The following is a 13,150-nucleotide window of genomic DNA, read 5'->3' as shown; positions in this document are numbered from 1 at the left end:
CCCGAGTTATCATCTTGCATCGAACGTACTGTTTGGCGAGGTCGGGGGACCGCTAAATATATGGAAAGCCGTCGCCGGCAATTAAAAATTCCGCGGAGATTGCGCAAACGATAGACAACGCGCCTTATCTTTTCGGTCGCACGTTTCTTCAAATTTTCTTGTCAGATATGATATAACACATAAAGATACGTATACACACAGGTTTATCAGAAGTTCATCTCACGTGTTTGTAAACGCTATTCAATGTATCAATAGAAGAAAGAAATGGAAGGGGAACTAAGATAACAAACAAGAGTATGCTTAATTTTAAGCTATCTTACTTAACTTTATCATCATTCATATGAATGGAATTCTACAGAGAAATTACAATGCTTCGGTGTAATAAGTGGGTACTCATAAAACTTCGTGTAGAGTTTGTTTCATAATAAAATTCTTTGTCTACAAATAATTTTAAAGAAGAAAATAGTTTGATAAATGCAATGATCGTTCCATTAGAATCACTTAATTACAAGGAATTATTATTGAGATGCTATAATGTTATAATCGGATTTTTTTAGATTTTTTATTGGTAGTCAAAATTGTACAACTTAATTAGACAATAAGACAGGATGTCGATAATTACTTAGCCGCAGCAGCTTTGGGTTTCGGCAAGCCTTCCCTGAATCCATTTCTATAAATATATACAAAATAATCGTTTATATGTGTTGTATACATTATGAACTGTGGGAAAAATTAGATAATGTGTTTATATATCTCTCATCATTTAATAAAAAGAAAGTGTGAAAAGATGGCATAAAATAATTGTAAAATAATTGTTAAAAAATGTATAGATCAATTGCTTTAACGTTCGTTAGTTATTACATTTTTGACATAACCATTTTGTAGCTTACTTGAATTTACGGCGCACGATTTTAAGATGACGCATGCGGCCAGTACCAGTGGTCTTCCTCCTCTTCGCCTTGACCGACCAATTATCTGTGAAGTCGACAAATACAAATCTAATTAATATTCCTGAACCAACATTAAATATTCGATATTTGTATAAACATAACAGGCGGTCTTCTGTGCAAACTTGTTGCGTTGCACGACAGCGACTTACAGGAACGCATTTTCTTAGCCGGATAGCCGCACTGCGCACACTGCGACTTCTGGATGTGGTAAGAGCTACGTCCACATCTCCTGCACAACGTGTGCGTCTTATTACGCCGCTTACCAAAGCTGGATGTACCCTTCGTCTGTGAACATCAAGCAGGAGCATAGTGAACTTAACCGTAGTCCGACTCCATATTACAAATTGAAGAAAAAAAAAAGAAGAATTAACGATGGAGAGCGATATAAAGGGCTATTTTTAATCCTTTCTATGAACAAATAAATGAGAAATAAATATACTCCAGGGAATAAATGATTGCAACGTGTCACACATAAACATTGTTATAACCTGTACACCGGTATTATGTCAGTAGCGTACGGAATGGCATTCTTTTCACCCGATATTATTCAATTACGACAGTTCTACGAAAATTCAGGACATCTTTTCTGCGCCGATAAATCGGCCGATCATTAGGATCGCTATGAAATAAATCGATTTGAATAACGTAAAACCACGCTCACCATTTTAGATGAAAGAGCAACCCAAAGAAGAGACGATGGACACCGTTCCGATTCCGCACGTTCTTTCGTTCAGTCTGGTTCAGTCGAGAGCCAACCAATAGGAACGACGTGTTTTCAAACGACCTCTGCACATGCTGATTGGAACATTGGAACTAATCGCGGAATTCTTACTCGGACGGTAAATTTATTTAATGCAAAAAATTAATAATAAACTAATTGAGTAATAAGATTTATTTCTTAAAATAAAAAACTTGTTCAACATCTAAAGAAATGTTAATTTAAATTATGTGGTAATATGTAGTGATTTTATCAATCTGAATAAGAAATTGCTCAATTACAAAAGGTAATTTTTTTATATTAAACATTTTTTACAAATAATATAATCTAATTATATTTACAATAATTTATATACGTAATACAAGGTGAATAATTAAATCTCTATGAGTCTGTCCGCATCAGTGAGTACTTCGTGAGAGTGTTGGCTACCAGATTTCACGACGTGTTGTGCTCCAACCAAGCAATTCTTCAGCTCCGTGCCTTCCTCGATGATACAGCCATTGCACAGTATGCAGTTGTGAATAACGCATCTGTAAAAAAAATTCATTTAGCGAATTCGTAAATGTACGTGTGTTTAACAAATATATCCAATAACACACCTTTGCTTAACAGTTACATGTCCCATTATCACACTCTGAGATATCCTTGTCTTGGATTCCACGGTGCAGTTAGGCCCAATATGATTTTGTTTCAACGACGTTTTCTCCTCGACCAACGAATTATCGTCTACGCGACATTCTTGCATCTGCGTACTGCGTACAGTCGCGGTGCTCGAGATACTCGGCAGCAGCGGTAATTGATCGGTATTCTTGTCATCACTCCACCATTCTGATATCTGTACAGGATATTTCTTAAATTAGCTGAAATTGATCCTTTAATTTCTAATATATTGTAAGTGTAAATATAATATATATTATTCGACTCGTATTGATCCCGTATACATTTGGAAAAATATATATTATTCCTTTGTCATAAAGCTACGTAAAGTGGATAACATATCAACCTTAGCATTTGCAAGATGATACATTTGCACGGTGTTCGCTCTAAGACCAAACTTTTCATTTGACACATGAGCGTAACATCGTATTACATCCTCGTTATAAGCATCCTCCAGATCGGTGCTATGATCATTGAAGGCCGACATCTTTCTTATCAACTCATCCAATGGTTCCTCCATTGCAAAATGGAAGATATCTTCCTTCAAATCCATTTGTACCACGGAAGTCTTATCATCCATACATTGTTTAGATCTGGATAATTGTTTACCGACTATATACGGCAAAAGTTCACCCTTCAGCGTGGTGAAATTTCTGAAAAACATTTTTACATTTGATTAGACTTACGTTCAGTCTCTTCAACATTTTTCCCTAGTAAGTTCACTCACTTGTTAAATATTAAAAAGTCCACCACCCATTTGTTAATAATGTACAAATGCGCGTCCATCAGTTTGGAGTGCATGGTGAAGCTAGCGTGCTTCCTGAGAAGCCTCTGCGAGATGTTAATCGTTTCTTCGAAATCAGATGCGGAAGCCAAGAAAATCAATCGTCCTGTGTTATTGTCGATGCCGATCAAGTCCGTTTCCGGTTTCTGCTTGTTTTTCAGGCCTGGCGTTACAAAGTCGTCGGGCATTTTCGGTGCGGGCAACATCAGAGCGGTTACACTCGCGTTATGTTTCCTGTATAAATTCAGGATCTCCGATATGTCCACATTTGCGATCAAATCGCAGGATATCACCAAGATATCCGTGTATATTTTTTCATGAATAAGTCTGATAGAATCGGCCGTGCCGAGATCCTCCGCTCCTGGAATCCCTACGAATTCTATCTTGATTTTCAGACCCAATTTATCCAACGACGTTGACACGTCGGACTTGGTTGCTTCGGCAACGACGACGATCGCTTCTTTGAAGCCCGAACGTTCGAGGATTTGCAAGGGATACCAGATCATGGGAACGTTTGCGATCGGCAACAGACATTTGGGCTTGCCTGCCGTAAGCTCCGTCATGCGGGAGCCTTTTCCTCCAGCGAGCACGATGGCTTGGAATTCATTGTGGTGATTCATCTTTGTTCTCTGCAATTATTGATACGTAAGGCACATTGTTAAGGAGACTTTAAAGACTTTGTAATATACCTACGTCAAGTGTGCGTTGTAATACGTATCATTCAAAAGGCGCCTTGTATGTTAATAATAGCGATAACTGTAGTTAAGATTACATTCAGGTTACTTTGTACCTTGTCACTTTGTAGGAAAATATGTAAAATTGCAATCAGAATAGGCGGTTGTGTAACGTGAGCACACGATTTTTAGAAGAATGCGAATCAAACCATCGATCCGGTGCAGCCATGTGCTCGCCTAACCTAAAATTAATGGTGACGATGACAAGACTGGAGCAATAAGCGAATCGACCAATCACATGCGAAAACAAGGCTACCATTGGCCGCGTTCAGCAGACACAACTGTTGAGTTCGTCTTATCAACACTCTGTGTTGATTGGTTGGTTCTAAAAGTAAGAGCCAATCACGTTTGACTGCTACTCAGCGGCTTGGTCTCGGCTGTGATTGGTCGGTCGGTTTATCACTTGCGTTTTCTAACCTAAAAAGAAAAAATGAAAATGGCGGAGAATGCATCATAAATATCACAATGCATGTGGTTGAAGAGGAAGGGGTGGAAAACATTAAAGGTGATGTATTATTTCTTTGCTCGTAGAGGAGCGATCTGTAAAGATTAATAAGCGTATATGAGAAAAATGTATAAATTTTAGGTCCAGATATGCAAAGAATTCAAAAGAATTCGAACGAGAAATTGAAAAGACCTAACCTGTAGTATAATTCAAAGTATATGATGAGTGCTGTCGCGGAAAACACGTGTGAGTCCATGGAGGACGTGATCACGGTAGGCACGAGCGTGATAGTCAAGAAACAGGACTTCAGCAAGGTGTACAAGGTGTCCGAGAATGGTATTCTGATGCTGGGGAAAGACCAGAAGGTAGAAATGCGCGAGATCATCGGCAAGCCGTTTTGGAGCACCTTCGAGATGATTCCGTTGCCAGGCAGCAGAGGTGTTTTCACCCTGAAGCTGACGGATCAGGTAGACTCGTGGAATAATCTGAAGGGCGAGATGAGCGGCTACGACAATCGCTCCATCACGGACGACGGGACGTCTCAGCGGCTGTCGAAGGAGGAGATTTTGCAGTTGCAGGAGTCCGGCAAGACTGGCAAGGAGATAATCGGTAGCCTCATTGAGAACAGCAAGTCCTTCGCCGCCAAAACGGAATACTCGCAGGAGAAGTATATCAAGAAGAAGGAGCGCAAGTACCTCAGGTTTCTGACGATACACAAGACGTCTGTATTGTCGCTGCACGAGATATACTTCAAGAGAAAGCACGAGAAAATCGGAGGGCTAAGAATGGACGCTCTGGCGCAAATACTGTCCTACAGCGACGTCCAATCCGAAGGCTTGCACTTGTTGTACAGCAGCGGATACCAGGGATTGCCCGCAGCGGCGATGCTCAACAGAATAGGCATGAGCACCAGTGGTTACCTGATCAACCTGCATCCCGGTAACATGCCTCAAACAACGTTCATCGAAGACATGAATTTTCCACAGGAACTGAAAGACAGGCACGTAGCAGTGAATATCTATAGTTTCTTGAGATTACATTATCAAGGTGAATCTAGTATAATAGACAATATTTCCACGTCTAAAAAGACTGTCGTTAATAATACTGAAACGCATAATATCGAAAAATTAACGGAAAAATTTGACGGAGAAACTAAAAATAACCAAGTACCTGAAATGGATACGGAAGTTTTAGAGCTGAAAACTGGGACAAAAGAAAACGGTACGCTTCTCACAACTGACACTGAGGAAGGTGGCAATACTTTAAAACGGAAACTCGAGTCTGAAAAGCCCGAAAGAGAAGTAGCGCCCGCAAAGAAACCGAGATGGTTGTTGGAGACGAAACACGCTGTGGATTTGTTAAGTAGCACGAAAGCTCGCGGTTTAACTATCGTAGCAAAAGAGCATCCCTTACAAATCGCGACGGCGCTGCTACCCTTCTTGGGTATCTCACGTCCGTTTGTCATCTTCCATGCGCATCGGGAGCCCTTGCAGGAGACCTACATAGAATTAAAGAAAAAAGGCAATGTAATAAATGTGAAACTGTTGACGAACTTCTTACGTTCGTATCAAGTATTGCCCGACAGAACGCACCCTGACATTTTAACGAGCGATACCGCTGGCTATATTTTAACAGGATATCTAGTTGACAATGCGTAGTATATAAAATGTTTTAATAAATTTTGATATGAGAAATTGATCGTACAGTACAGACTCGCATACTCGATACCGATCGAATGCCAAAAAGCTAACATATAACGTCAGAACAAATTTATAAACGGATTATAATTTTTTACACAAATATAACTATTACGTACATATTTGCATTTATTACTTTGGCCTCTAATTATAATTATTAATAATGATCGCTCCTTTTTATAATTTCAAAATGTAAAATCATAGTATAAGGATTATTATGTGTACAATAAGAATTGTTAATATCAGTAAGTTTTTAGAAGTATTTATATAACTGTTCTTACTGCAATAATCTTTTACAATAAACGATCATGTTTTTTATGGATTTGAAATTTCGCAAAAATTTATTTTGTCTTCAGACACTAGAAATTGAGTTTTTAATTCAAAATTTTTGCAAACAAGATTTTCATTCTGTCGCATTTCGTGAATCTTTTTGTAAAAGTTCCATTCATGAAGAATAGTATCTCTATTCTTCATGGGTATCTACTATCTGCATTCTGCCTATGGCTTCTGAATTTCCACAATCTACATAAACTATGCTCATGTATTTTACGTTACGTGCACTGTGCACTTATAGATTTTCAGTACTGGAAGTGAATATCGGAACGCAGCCGTAAAGTCTTGTGTCCACGATACTAGAAATCGCTCTGAGATCTCGGACAGAGAAAAAATTGACCAATCACATTTAAACAATTCGGCAATTGACCAATGCGATTGGTTAATTCTTTCTTCGTACAAGATCTCGGAGTGATTTCTAGCATCGTGGACACAAGGCTTAATAGGCCTCCAGGAATGCGGGCGCAATCGGCATTAACGGAAACGAAACCGAAATCACTAATCATACGCAACTGCGTCAACTTATACCATAAATTCATTGCTTCAATCATAAAGTTGCGAAACAATTAAACATATTATAGTTAATTTTGTGGTCTTTATTATTATTTTATTATACAACATTAAATAAAAATAGTTACAAAAAGACTTTATTTGGACGTCTTCAAGACATTTTAAAAATGACATCTTTAGATGGTCGTAAGGCGTCATTTTTTTACGTTGACGCTTGACGCTCATTTTCAGCAAACAAAAATCTTAAGAAAAAAAAAGTTATATTTATTCAACATCCAACGTTGACGCTGAATTATCGTTGATTGTCAATTGTTGTAATCGTTGCTGCAATTGTAGCTGCTTTATCTTGTGCTTGATGTTGGAACAGAATGGAACGAGACACTTGGTCTTTTGGCAGTGTTTGGCAGTATGATAATAACACAGCGCAATCAGCTGTTTGGATATAAGACACCTGCCATTGGTCTTTCTCCTGCAATTCTTTGTATGCATCATCACTCGCTTCATCTTCTGGCAACTCGGTAGACGACACTGACGACAGTTATTAGCATCTCTGCACTGGCAGGCATGCACCAATGATTGAATCCACCTCTGTATCCTTAATTCCCTGGGCTCCTACAGGTTGCAGAAACAAAAAAAGATACGAGCACATTATAGGTTTATCGTAATTACAATACATAGATATTTTTATAATAAGCCGACAAGTTACCTGTGGATTGGTTTGTTCCGCATCCGCAGGCGAAGAGCCATTATCCAAAGCAAAGCCAAGTTTTTCCATCGGGTGCGGATGACTGTCCTTATCTTTACAATTTACACATAAATCGAAATCCTGTAATAAAATCGCAATTATAGTAAGCATGAAAGTCATGAAAAGTGGCGAAAGTATTTTTCTCCAAAGCAATCTAATACATATGTCACAAACTGTACAATGGTATCGGGTTTCCACGTGACTTTTATTACAGTTATTGCAAATATAAATAAGCATGTTAAAGGAAAAACAAGGTGTGCTTCTCTTCTTCCGTTTTTTGGCTCCTGAATTTGAAACAATTTACAAAAATATTTAAAAAAATTTTTTTCTAATTTTTAATAAAAATTTTGTTTAAAAAATTATTTTTAAAAAATATTATTGTTGAATAGAAGAGTTTTTAATATAAAACATATATTTTGATGACGAATACTTTTTTCGGGCATGCGAGGTTCCCTTGTTAGTTAAAAATAAATTAACTTACCCAACCGTTTCAACCCTGTCTTTTTGTGATCTGAGATCGGAGTATCGGAGCAGCTTGTGGAATTCGTCATGGGTAGCGACTGTTGCGCGTTTCTAGCAGCCCCGAACAGAACCTTCCAAGTCGTGTATCGATGCGATTCAAGATCGGGCGCGTATGCGAGTTGTAAAATAAATTTTTTAATAATCCTTTAATAAAACTTAATTGATTATGTTTGAGGTGGTTTAAGAGCGTATGTTGAAGGGGAGAATGTACTGAAGGCAAAGCACCCAAACAAATCCGAGCTTTTTAAGCACAAGGACATTATTTTTATTTCCTCTACTTTTTTGAAAATTATTCCAATATACATAAGGTGGTTTGCCTTCAGTCTTCAGTACATTCTCCCCTTCAACATACGCTCTCAAACCACCTCCAACATAATCAATTAAGTTTTAATCGGGGAGCACACACTTCTTCACAACGCATAATGCATAAGCATAAGAGAACTGATTGGTCTATTTCCTTATGCATATGTGTATGGACCAATCAATTTTCTTGCTTACGCATTATGCGTTGTGCAGAAGTGTGTGCTCCCCGCTTAAATAAAGGAGTTATTAAAAAAGTTATTTTACAACTCGCATACGCGCCCGATCTTTGAATCGCATCGATACCCAATATACACGACTTGGAAGGTTCTGTTCGGGGCCGCTAGGGACGCGCAACAGTCGCTACCCATGACTCATGACGAATATGCTCACGGCCACGTGTTTGTGCTTCTCACCATGCCCTCTGACCCCTCCCCTTCACCAGTACCATTAGGGCTGCGTTCGGAAACGTCACCCGGGTATACACGGGTTTACACGGGTATACTCCCTTCTCCTTCTAATTCGCTGAGATAGAAAGAGAAGGAAGTATACGCGTGTGCACTCGGGTGACGTTTTCGAACGCAGCCCAGCGTACATACCACGCGAACCTCCCGCGGCTCCCGCTCGGCGCTCATGTTGTAATCATGCTCCCGCCATGCGGACCATGCGGTTAAAGCGGGGAGCACCCGGAGCACACACTTCTGCATAACGCATAAAACGTTCGTGTTCGTTGCAGAAACGTGATAACGTTTATTAACTGAAACGCAAATGTGGTGCCTGTTCAGAGAAATTCAACACCTCAACCTTGGAATCTGAAAACGTCGGTAAAGCTGATCCAATCGTCGAAGAAATTATCCGATCGACATGGAAGCGGTCGAGGAGAGCGAGCCCAACGTTCTTCGCGAGATCGCGAGTGAGGAGGAGCTGGCGCAAATCCCGAGAGAATCAACGAGGAAAATCAATGCGCATTTTAATGCAAAGTTCGAGGAGTTTATAACCGCCAAGGCGGTTTTCGAGACCAGCCGAAAATGTTTGGGTAAGCTGGACGCGCCGTTTTGAATTTTTAACAGCTTCGAATAAATATTCCAGGGACGCTCGTTTTATTTACATACTTCTGAAATGCCGGCGCTTGGTAAACTGAAGGAGAGCTCCCTCCTCACCGATTTCGATGAAATTAGGCTAATCGATTCGTTTTTTGCACAAAACGAATGAATCTGGCAGAAAAAAGCCCCGCTCGGCCCCGCGACGCGAGATATTAACTGTTAAAGTTGACGACTATCAGGTTATGAGACCTGTCATACCGACGCGATGTAGCGACTACGGACATGCTCCGCGACCACATGCGCGCATGTCCCGTGGTCACGTGATGTACTTGAGCGCTCAACCTCAATGACATATTATATGAAACGTCGTTGTGATATACTTAATAAAACTTGCCAGTCAGGCCGTTTAACTATACCGAAAATTGTTAAAGCAGAGAATTGTTGGTATATGAAAAGTTCATATTTACATGTACTTTTCATGCACCAACTATTCTCTGCTTTAACAAATTATTTCTGTTACAAATATTAAGCGTTTAAGTTAACGAAACATAAATAATTTGTTAAAGCAGAGAATAGTTGGTATATGAAAAGTACACATAAATATTTACTTTTCATATATCAACTATTCTCTGCTTTAACAAATTATTTATGTTACTGATATTAAGTGTTGAAGTTAACGAATCAGAAATAAAATTGTTAAAGCAGAGAATAGTTGGTATATGAAAAGTTCATATTTACATGTACTTTTCATATACCAACTATTCTCTGCTTTAACAAATTATTTCTGTTACAAATATTAAGCGTTTAAGTTAACGAAACATAAATAATTTGTTAAAGCAGAGAATAGTTGGTATATGAAAAGTACACATAAATATTTACTTTTCATATATATCAACTATTCTCTGCTTTAACAAATTATTTATGTTACAGATATTAAGTGTTGAAGTTAACGAAACAGAAATAAAATTGTTAAAGCAGAGAATAGTTGGTATATGAAAAGTTCATATTTACATGTATTTTTCATATACCAACTATTCTCTGCTTTAACAAATTATTTCTGTTACAGTTATTAAGCGTTTAAGTTAACAAAACATAAATAATTTGTTAAAGCAGAGAATAGTTGGTATGTGAAAAGTACAGAATAGTTGGTATACCAAACAGACAGTTGTCACGTGACCTTCTTTTGCATGCGCGTGCGGCTACGGAGCATGCGCATGTGGCCGCAGGGCATGTTCGTGGTCGCTACATCGCGTCGGTATGACAGGTCTCATAACCTGATAGTCGTCAACTTTAACAGTTAATATCTCGCTTCGCGGGGCCGAGCGGGGCTTTTTTCTGTCAGATTCATTCGTTTTGTGCAAAAACGAATCGATTAAGCCTAATTTCATCGAAATCGGTGAGGAGGGAGCTCTCCTTCAGTTTTACCATGTAAACTTCTTTATAGTCTCAAACATCGAAAGCCATAATTCATGTCCAAAATTTATCTCAAAATAAAGAATTTTGCATAAATGGAAGGCCGAGAACTTTATGTTGACTTACAGAGCAAAATTTAGAGACGGCGCAGAAGGAACTTGCAGAGCAGAAGTTGGGATCTTGACGAGCGTAGAGGGAAGTTGGAGCTAGCGGAAAAGAGCAGAACAGAAGTATGTAGCAATCTTGAGGAAGTGAAAATTGAAGTGCACGGATTACAGGAATCTGTCAAACGGTAATGTCACGTTCTTACAATTTCTAATATTGATATATAAAAAAGAAATTTATAATATTTTGATAACTAATAATATAATTACTGTATAAAATAGCAAGAGACTATTGTTTATTCTTAATGAAGTGTTATCAACATTTAATATCTTGTACGTGGATTTGATTTAATGTGGATTACAGGTTGGAAAAGGAAAATTGTGAATTACGTAGTCAGAGAGACACAGTTACGGATGAGGCTAATGCATTACAACTGCAAGTTGAAAGGCGGGATACCGAAATTGAAAGAATGCTTACCGAATTGTCCTCTTTAAGCTCTCAGCTTCAAACTGCTATTACGACCAAGTGCCAAACTCTTGTACAGAAATACTCGCCTCGTAAACTATTAAAAAGTCATTCCAATTGTGTAAACAGTATGGAACTCTCTTCGGATGAATCCAAGGAGCTATCACGTTGCAGTTTATCTGCGCTTCCTGTAAAGTATTCTAAGAAATCTATTTCTCATCACAATATTGCAATGACATTTCGTACTTTGAGTATTAAAGTATTTATTTTGTATTACATTAATTATATTCTATCTTTACAGAATGAAATATTACTAAAAATATTTAAATACTTAGATTTGGAAACGTTATGCCGCATGAGTCAGGTAGATAAACGCTTCAAAGATCTAACACAGGACCCTGAACTCTATACACATTTGGACATGACAAATAAATCTGAGAAATATATGTGCCACGTATTTTCTTATTTTACACCTAGATGTAAATATTTGCAACAATTAGATCTTACAGGAAGCGTGTTTGATGTTAATGATTTTGTAAACTTTCTTAATAATTGCGGCAGTTGTGTAACGCATTTAAGATTAAGTAAATGCAGATTAATAAGTAAATGCTACACGGATTTTAATCCTGCGCTAAAGGAAATTGCAAAAACATGCAAAAATTTGAAAGGTATATGCATATAGTATATGTATATATGTAATTGTCAAGATTATGGGTAAATTGCATAACAACTAATACAAATTTTTCTTAGAATTGGATCTAAGTGATTGTCGGTGTGATTGCTACAGAAATTTTTCGTATTTTGAGGAGCTAAATAATTTGGAATCTATAAATTTTTGGGGTCTGCCAAATTCCATGGAACATATTTGTAAAGTACTGCAAAATAATCCGCGTATTCGTGAGATCAGAGCCCGGATCTGGGACGATAAAATTCTGGTAGAGTTGGCAAAGTGTCGTGACTTGGAAGTAATACATACACTGTACATCTCATCAGATGAAGATGTTACATTTCAGGGTATTAATGCTCTCGGTAACTGTAAGAATTTACAAAAAGTGTCCCTTTATATGTAAGTGTGTGTGTGTGCTACATTTTCTTTTAAAATACACATATTATTGTATTCTTTATTGAAATATGATTTTTGTTACAGAAATTGTTCCCTAGCGGATGACAGCTTATTCAGATTATTTTCTTCCTATCAAAACTTGCAAGAAATTAATTTGTACTTTTATGTCCTCACTAATCACCGGTTGGAATTACTAGCGCAGTGCAAAAACCTAAAAAATGTATATCTTGAACATCTGATACCTTGGGATGATCTAGATGATCCTGATAAATATTCCATTATTTTGAAACAATGTCCTAAATTGCAGAAGTTTTCTCTCACAAGCTGTAATGTAAGTGATCAATTACTTGATCAATGGGAGGAAAGATATCCACATGTGTCTATCTATAATACAGACGACTACGATCATCGAGTGTATATCATTTGAATAGTTTATAATGTTTATAATGTTTATTAATTGTTTATATATATTTACAAATAAAGTTTGTCTACTATTTTAAAATATAAAAATTATTAATTTTAACTTCAGTAAAATAAATTTTTCTTTTTAAACATGAATACAAGTGGAGCCGGAGAACGTCTTTAAAAATAGATATTTTTCACGAATTTTATATAGGGTAACGATGAAAGCGAATGACGTTAAACTTTGCACGTTCTTTTAATCTT

General features: G+C 37.6%; 5 protein-coding genes across 16 annotated transcripts; 2 read left to right on the top strand and 3 right to left on the bottom strand.

The window, feature by feature from the left end:
• Window positions 1-537: 537 nt before the first annotated feature.
• LOC139811887 (ribosomal protein L37a) lies at window positions 538-1,738 on the bottom strand. The gene is made up of 4 exons (XM_071776343.1): window positions 1,612-1,738; window positions 1,100-1,235; window positions 891-975; window positions 538-670 (listed from the first exon to the last, which is right to left on the bottom strand). The coding sequence occupies exons 1-4, from the start codon at window positions 1,612-1,614 to the stop codon at window positions 619-621; spliced, it is 276 nt and encodes a 91-aa protein (XP_071632444.1). The 5' UTR covers window positions 1,615-1,738; the 3' UTR covers window positions 538-618.
• Window positions 1,739-1,945: 207 nt separating this feature from the next.
• On the bottom strand, window positions 1,946-4,046 carry Eif2bgamma (eukaryotic translation initiation factor 2B subunit gamma). 2 transcript variants are annotated; one of them, XM_071776322.1, is made up of 5 exons: window positions 3,900-4,046; window positions 3,053-3,738; window positions 2,672-2,978; window positions 2,268-2,503; window positions 1,946-2,198 (listed from the first exon to the last, which is right to left on the bottom strand). In XM_071776322.1, exons 2-5 carry the CDS (start codon window positions 3,727-3,729, stop codon window positions 2,042-2,044), a joined length of 1,377 nt encoding a protein of 458 aa, XP_071632423.1. In that variant the 5' UTR covers window positions 3,730-3,738; window positions 3,900-4,046; the 3' UTR covers window positions 1,946-2,041. The 2 variants fall into 2 exon arrangements, with proteins under 2 accessions (XP_071632423.1, XP_071632422.1); XM_071776321.1 differs by having other exon boundaries at window positions 3,803-4,034.
• A 171-nt stretch (window positions 4,047-4,217) lies between these two features.
• Window positions 4,218-6,307, top strand: Trmt6 (tRNA methyltransferase 6 non-catalytic subunit). The gene is made up of 2 exons (XM_071776320.1): window positions 4,218-4,348; window positions 4,430-6,307. Exon 2 carries the CDS (start codon window positions 4,507-4,509, stop codon window positions 5,944-5,946), a length of 1,440 nt encoding a protein of 479 aa, XP_071632421.1. The 5' UTR covers window positions 4,218-4,348; window positions 4,430-4,506; the 3' UTR covers window positions 5,947-6,307.
• A 592-nt stretch (window positions 6,308-6,899) lies between these two features.
• On the bottom strand, window positions 6,900-9,102 carry LOC139811886 (histone lysine acetyltransferase CREBBP-like). Of its 9 annotated transcripts, none has more exons than XR_011731768.1 (3): window positions 8,702-8,987; window positions 7,535-7,654; window positions 6,900-7,440 (listed from the first exon to the last, which is right to left on the bottom strand). XR_011731768.1 is itself a non-coding variant. In XM_071776339.1 (3 exons), the coding sequence occupies exons 1-3, from the start codon at window positions 9,100-9,102 to the stop codon at window positions 7,093-7,095; spliced, it is 576 nt and encodes a 191-aa protein (XP_071632440.1). In that variant the 3' UTR covers window positions 6,900-7,092. The 9 variants fall into 9 exon arrangements, 3 of the variants coding, with proteins under 3 accessions (XP_071632440.1, XP_071632442.1, XP_071632441.1); XR_011731767.1 differs by having other exon boundaries at window positions 8,763-8,987; XR_011731765.1 differs by having other exon boundaries at window positions 8,789-8,987.
• On the top strand, window positions 9,046-13,007 carry LOC139811883 (uncharacterized). Of its 3 annotated transcripts, none has more exons than XM_071776333.1 (6): window positions 9,046-9,431; window positions 10,980-11,143; window positions 11,320-11,611; window positions 11,723-12,089; window positions 12,172-12,487; window positions 12,569-13,007. In XM_071776333.1, exons 3-6 carry the CDS (start codon window positions 11,426-11,428, stop codon window positions 12,909-12,911), a joined length of 1,212 nt encoding a protein of 403 aa, XP_071632434.1. In that variant the 5' UTR covers window positions 9,046-9,431; window positions 10,980-11,143; window positions 11,320-11,425; the 3' UTR covers window positions 12,912-13,007. The 3 variants fall into 3 exon arrangements, with proteins under 3 accessions (XP_071632434.1, XP_071632435.1, XP_071632436.1); XM_071776334.1 differs by lacking the exon at window positions 9,046-9,431 and adding an exon at window positions 10,676-10,834; XM_071776335.1 differs by lacking the exon at window positions 9,046-9,431 and adding an exon at window positions 10,678-10,866.
• The last annotated feature ends 143 nt before the right edge of the window (window positions 13,008-13,150 follow it).

The sequence above is a fragment of the Temnothorax longispinosus genome, chromosome 4, assembly GCF_030848805.1.
Source record: "Temnothorax longispinosus isolate EJ_2023e chromosome 4, Tlon_JGU_v1, whole genome shotgun sequence".
Taxonomy (NCBI): Eukaryota; Metazoa; Arthropoda; class Insecta; order Hymenoptera; family Formicidae; genus Temnothorax; species Temnothorax longispinosus.
This window is presented reverse-complemented; position numbering and strand designations above follow the sequence as displayed.

Excerpts from the sequence above, each read along its gene's own strand:
- LOC139811887 (XM_071776343.1), bottom strand. Across the intron at positions 976-1,099 it reads GGCTAAGAAAATGCGTTCCT|ATAATTGGTCGGTCAAGGCG; the intron begins GTAAGTCGCTGT and ends TCGACTTCACAG. Across the intron at positions 671-890 it reads ATCGTGCGCCGTAAATTCAA|AAATGGATTCAGGGAAGGCT; the intron begins GTAAGCTACAAA and ends ATATATTTATAG.
- Eif2bgamma (XM_071776322.1), bottom strand. The coding sequence starts at position 3,729 with ATGAATCACCACAATGAATTCCAAGCCATCGTGCTCGCTGGAGGAAAA. Across the intron at positions 2,504-2,671 it reads ATCATCTTGCAAATGCTAAG|ATATCAGAATGGTGGAGTGA; the intron begins GTTGATATGTTA and ends TATCCTGTACAG. Across the intron at positions 2,199-2,267 it reads CATGTAACTGTTAAGCAAAG|ATGCGTTATTCACAACTGCA; the intron begins GTGTGTTATTGG and ends TTTTTTTTACAG.
- Trmt6 (XM_071776320.1), top strand. The coding sequence starts at position 4,507 with ATGATGAGTGCTGTCGCGGAAAACACGTGTGAGTCCATGGAGGACGTG.
- LOC139811886 (XM_071776339.1), bottom strand. The coding sequence starts at position 9,102 with ATGCAGAAGTGTGTGCTCCGGGTGCTCCCCGCTTTAACCGCATGGTCC. Across the intron at positions 7,655-8,994 it reads AGCCGCGGGAGGTTCGCGTG|GATTTCGATTTATGTGTAAA; the intron begins GTATGTACGCTG and ends ATTTTATTACAG. Across the intron at positions 7,441-7,534 it reads CGGAACAAACCAATCCACAG|GAGCCCAGGGAATTAAGGAT; the intron begins GTAACTTGTCGG and ends TGCAACCTGTAG.
- LOC139811883 (XM_071776333.1), top strand. The coding sequence starts at position 11,426 with ATGCTTACCGAATTGTCCTCTTTAAGCTCTCAGCTTCAAACTGCTATT. Across the intron at positions 12,090-12,171 it reads AACATGCAAAAATTTGAAAG|AATTGGATCTAAGTGATTGT; the intron begins GTATATGCATAT and ends AATTTTTCTTAG. Across the intron at positions 12,488-12,568 it reads CAAAAAGTGTCCCTTTATAT|AAATTGTTCCCTAGCGGATG; the intron begins GTAAGTGTGTGT and ends TTTTTGTTACAG.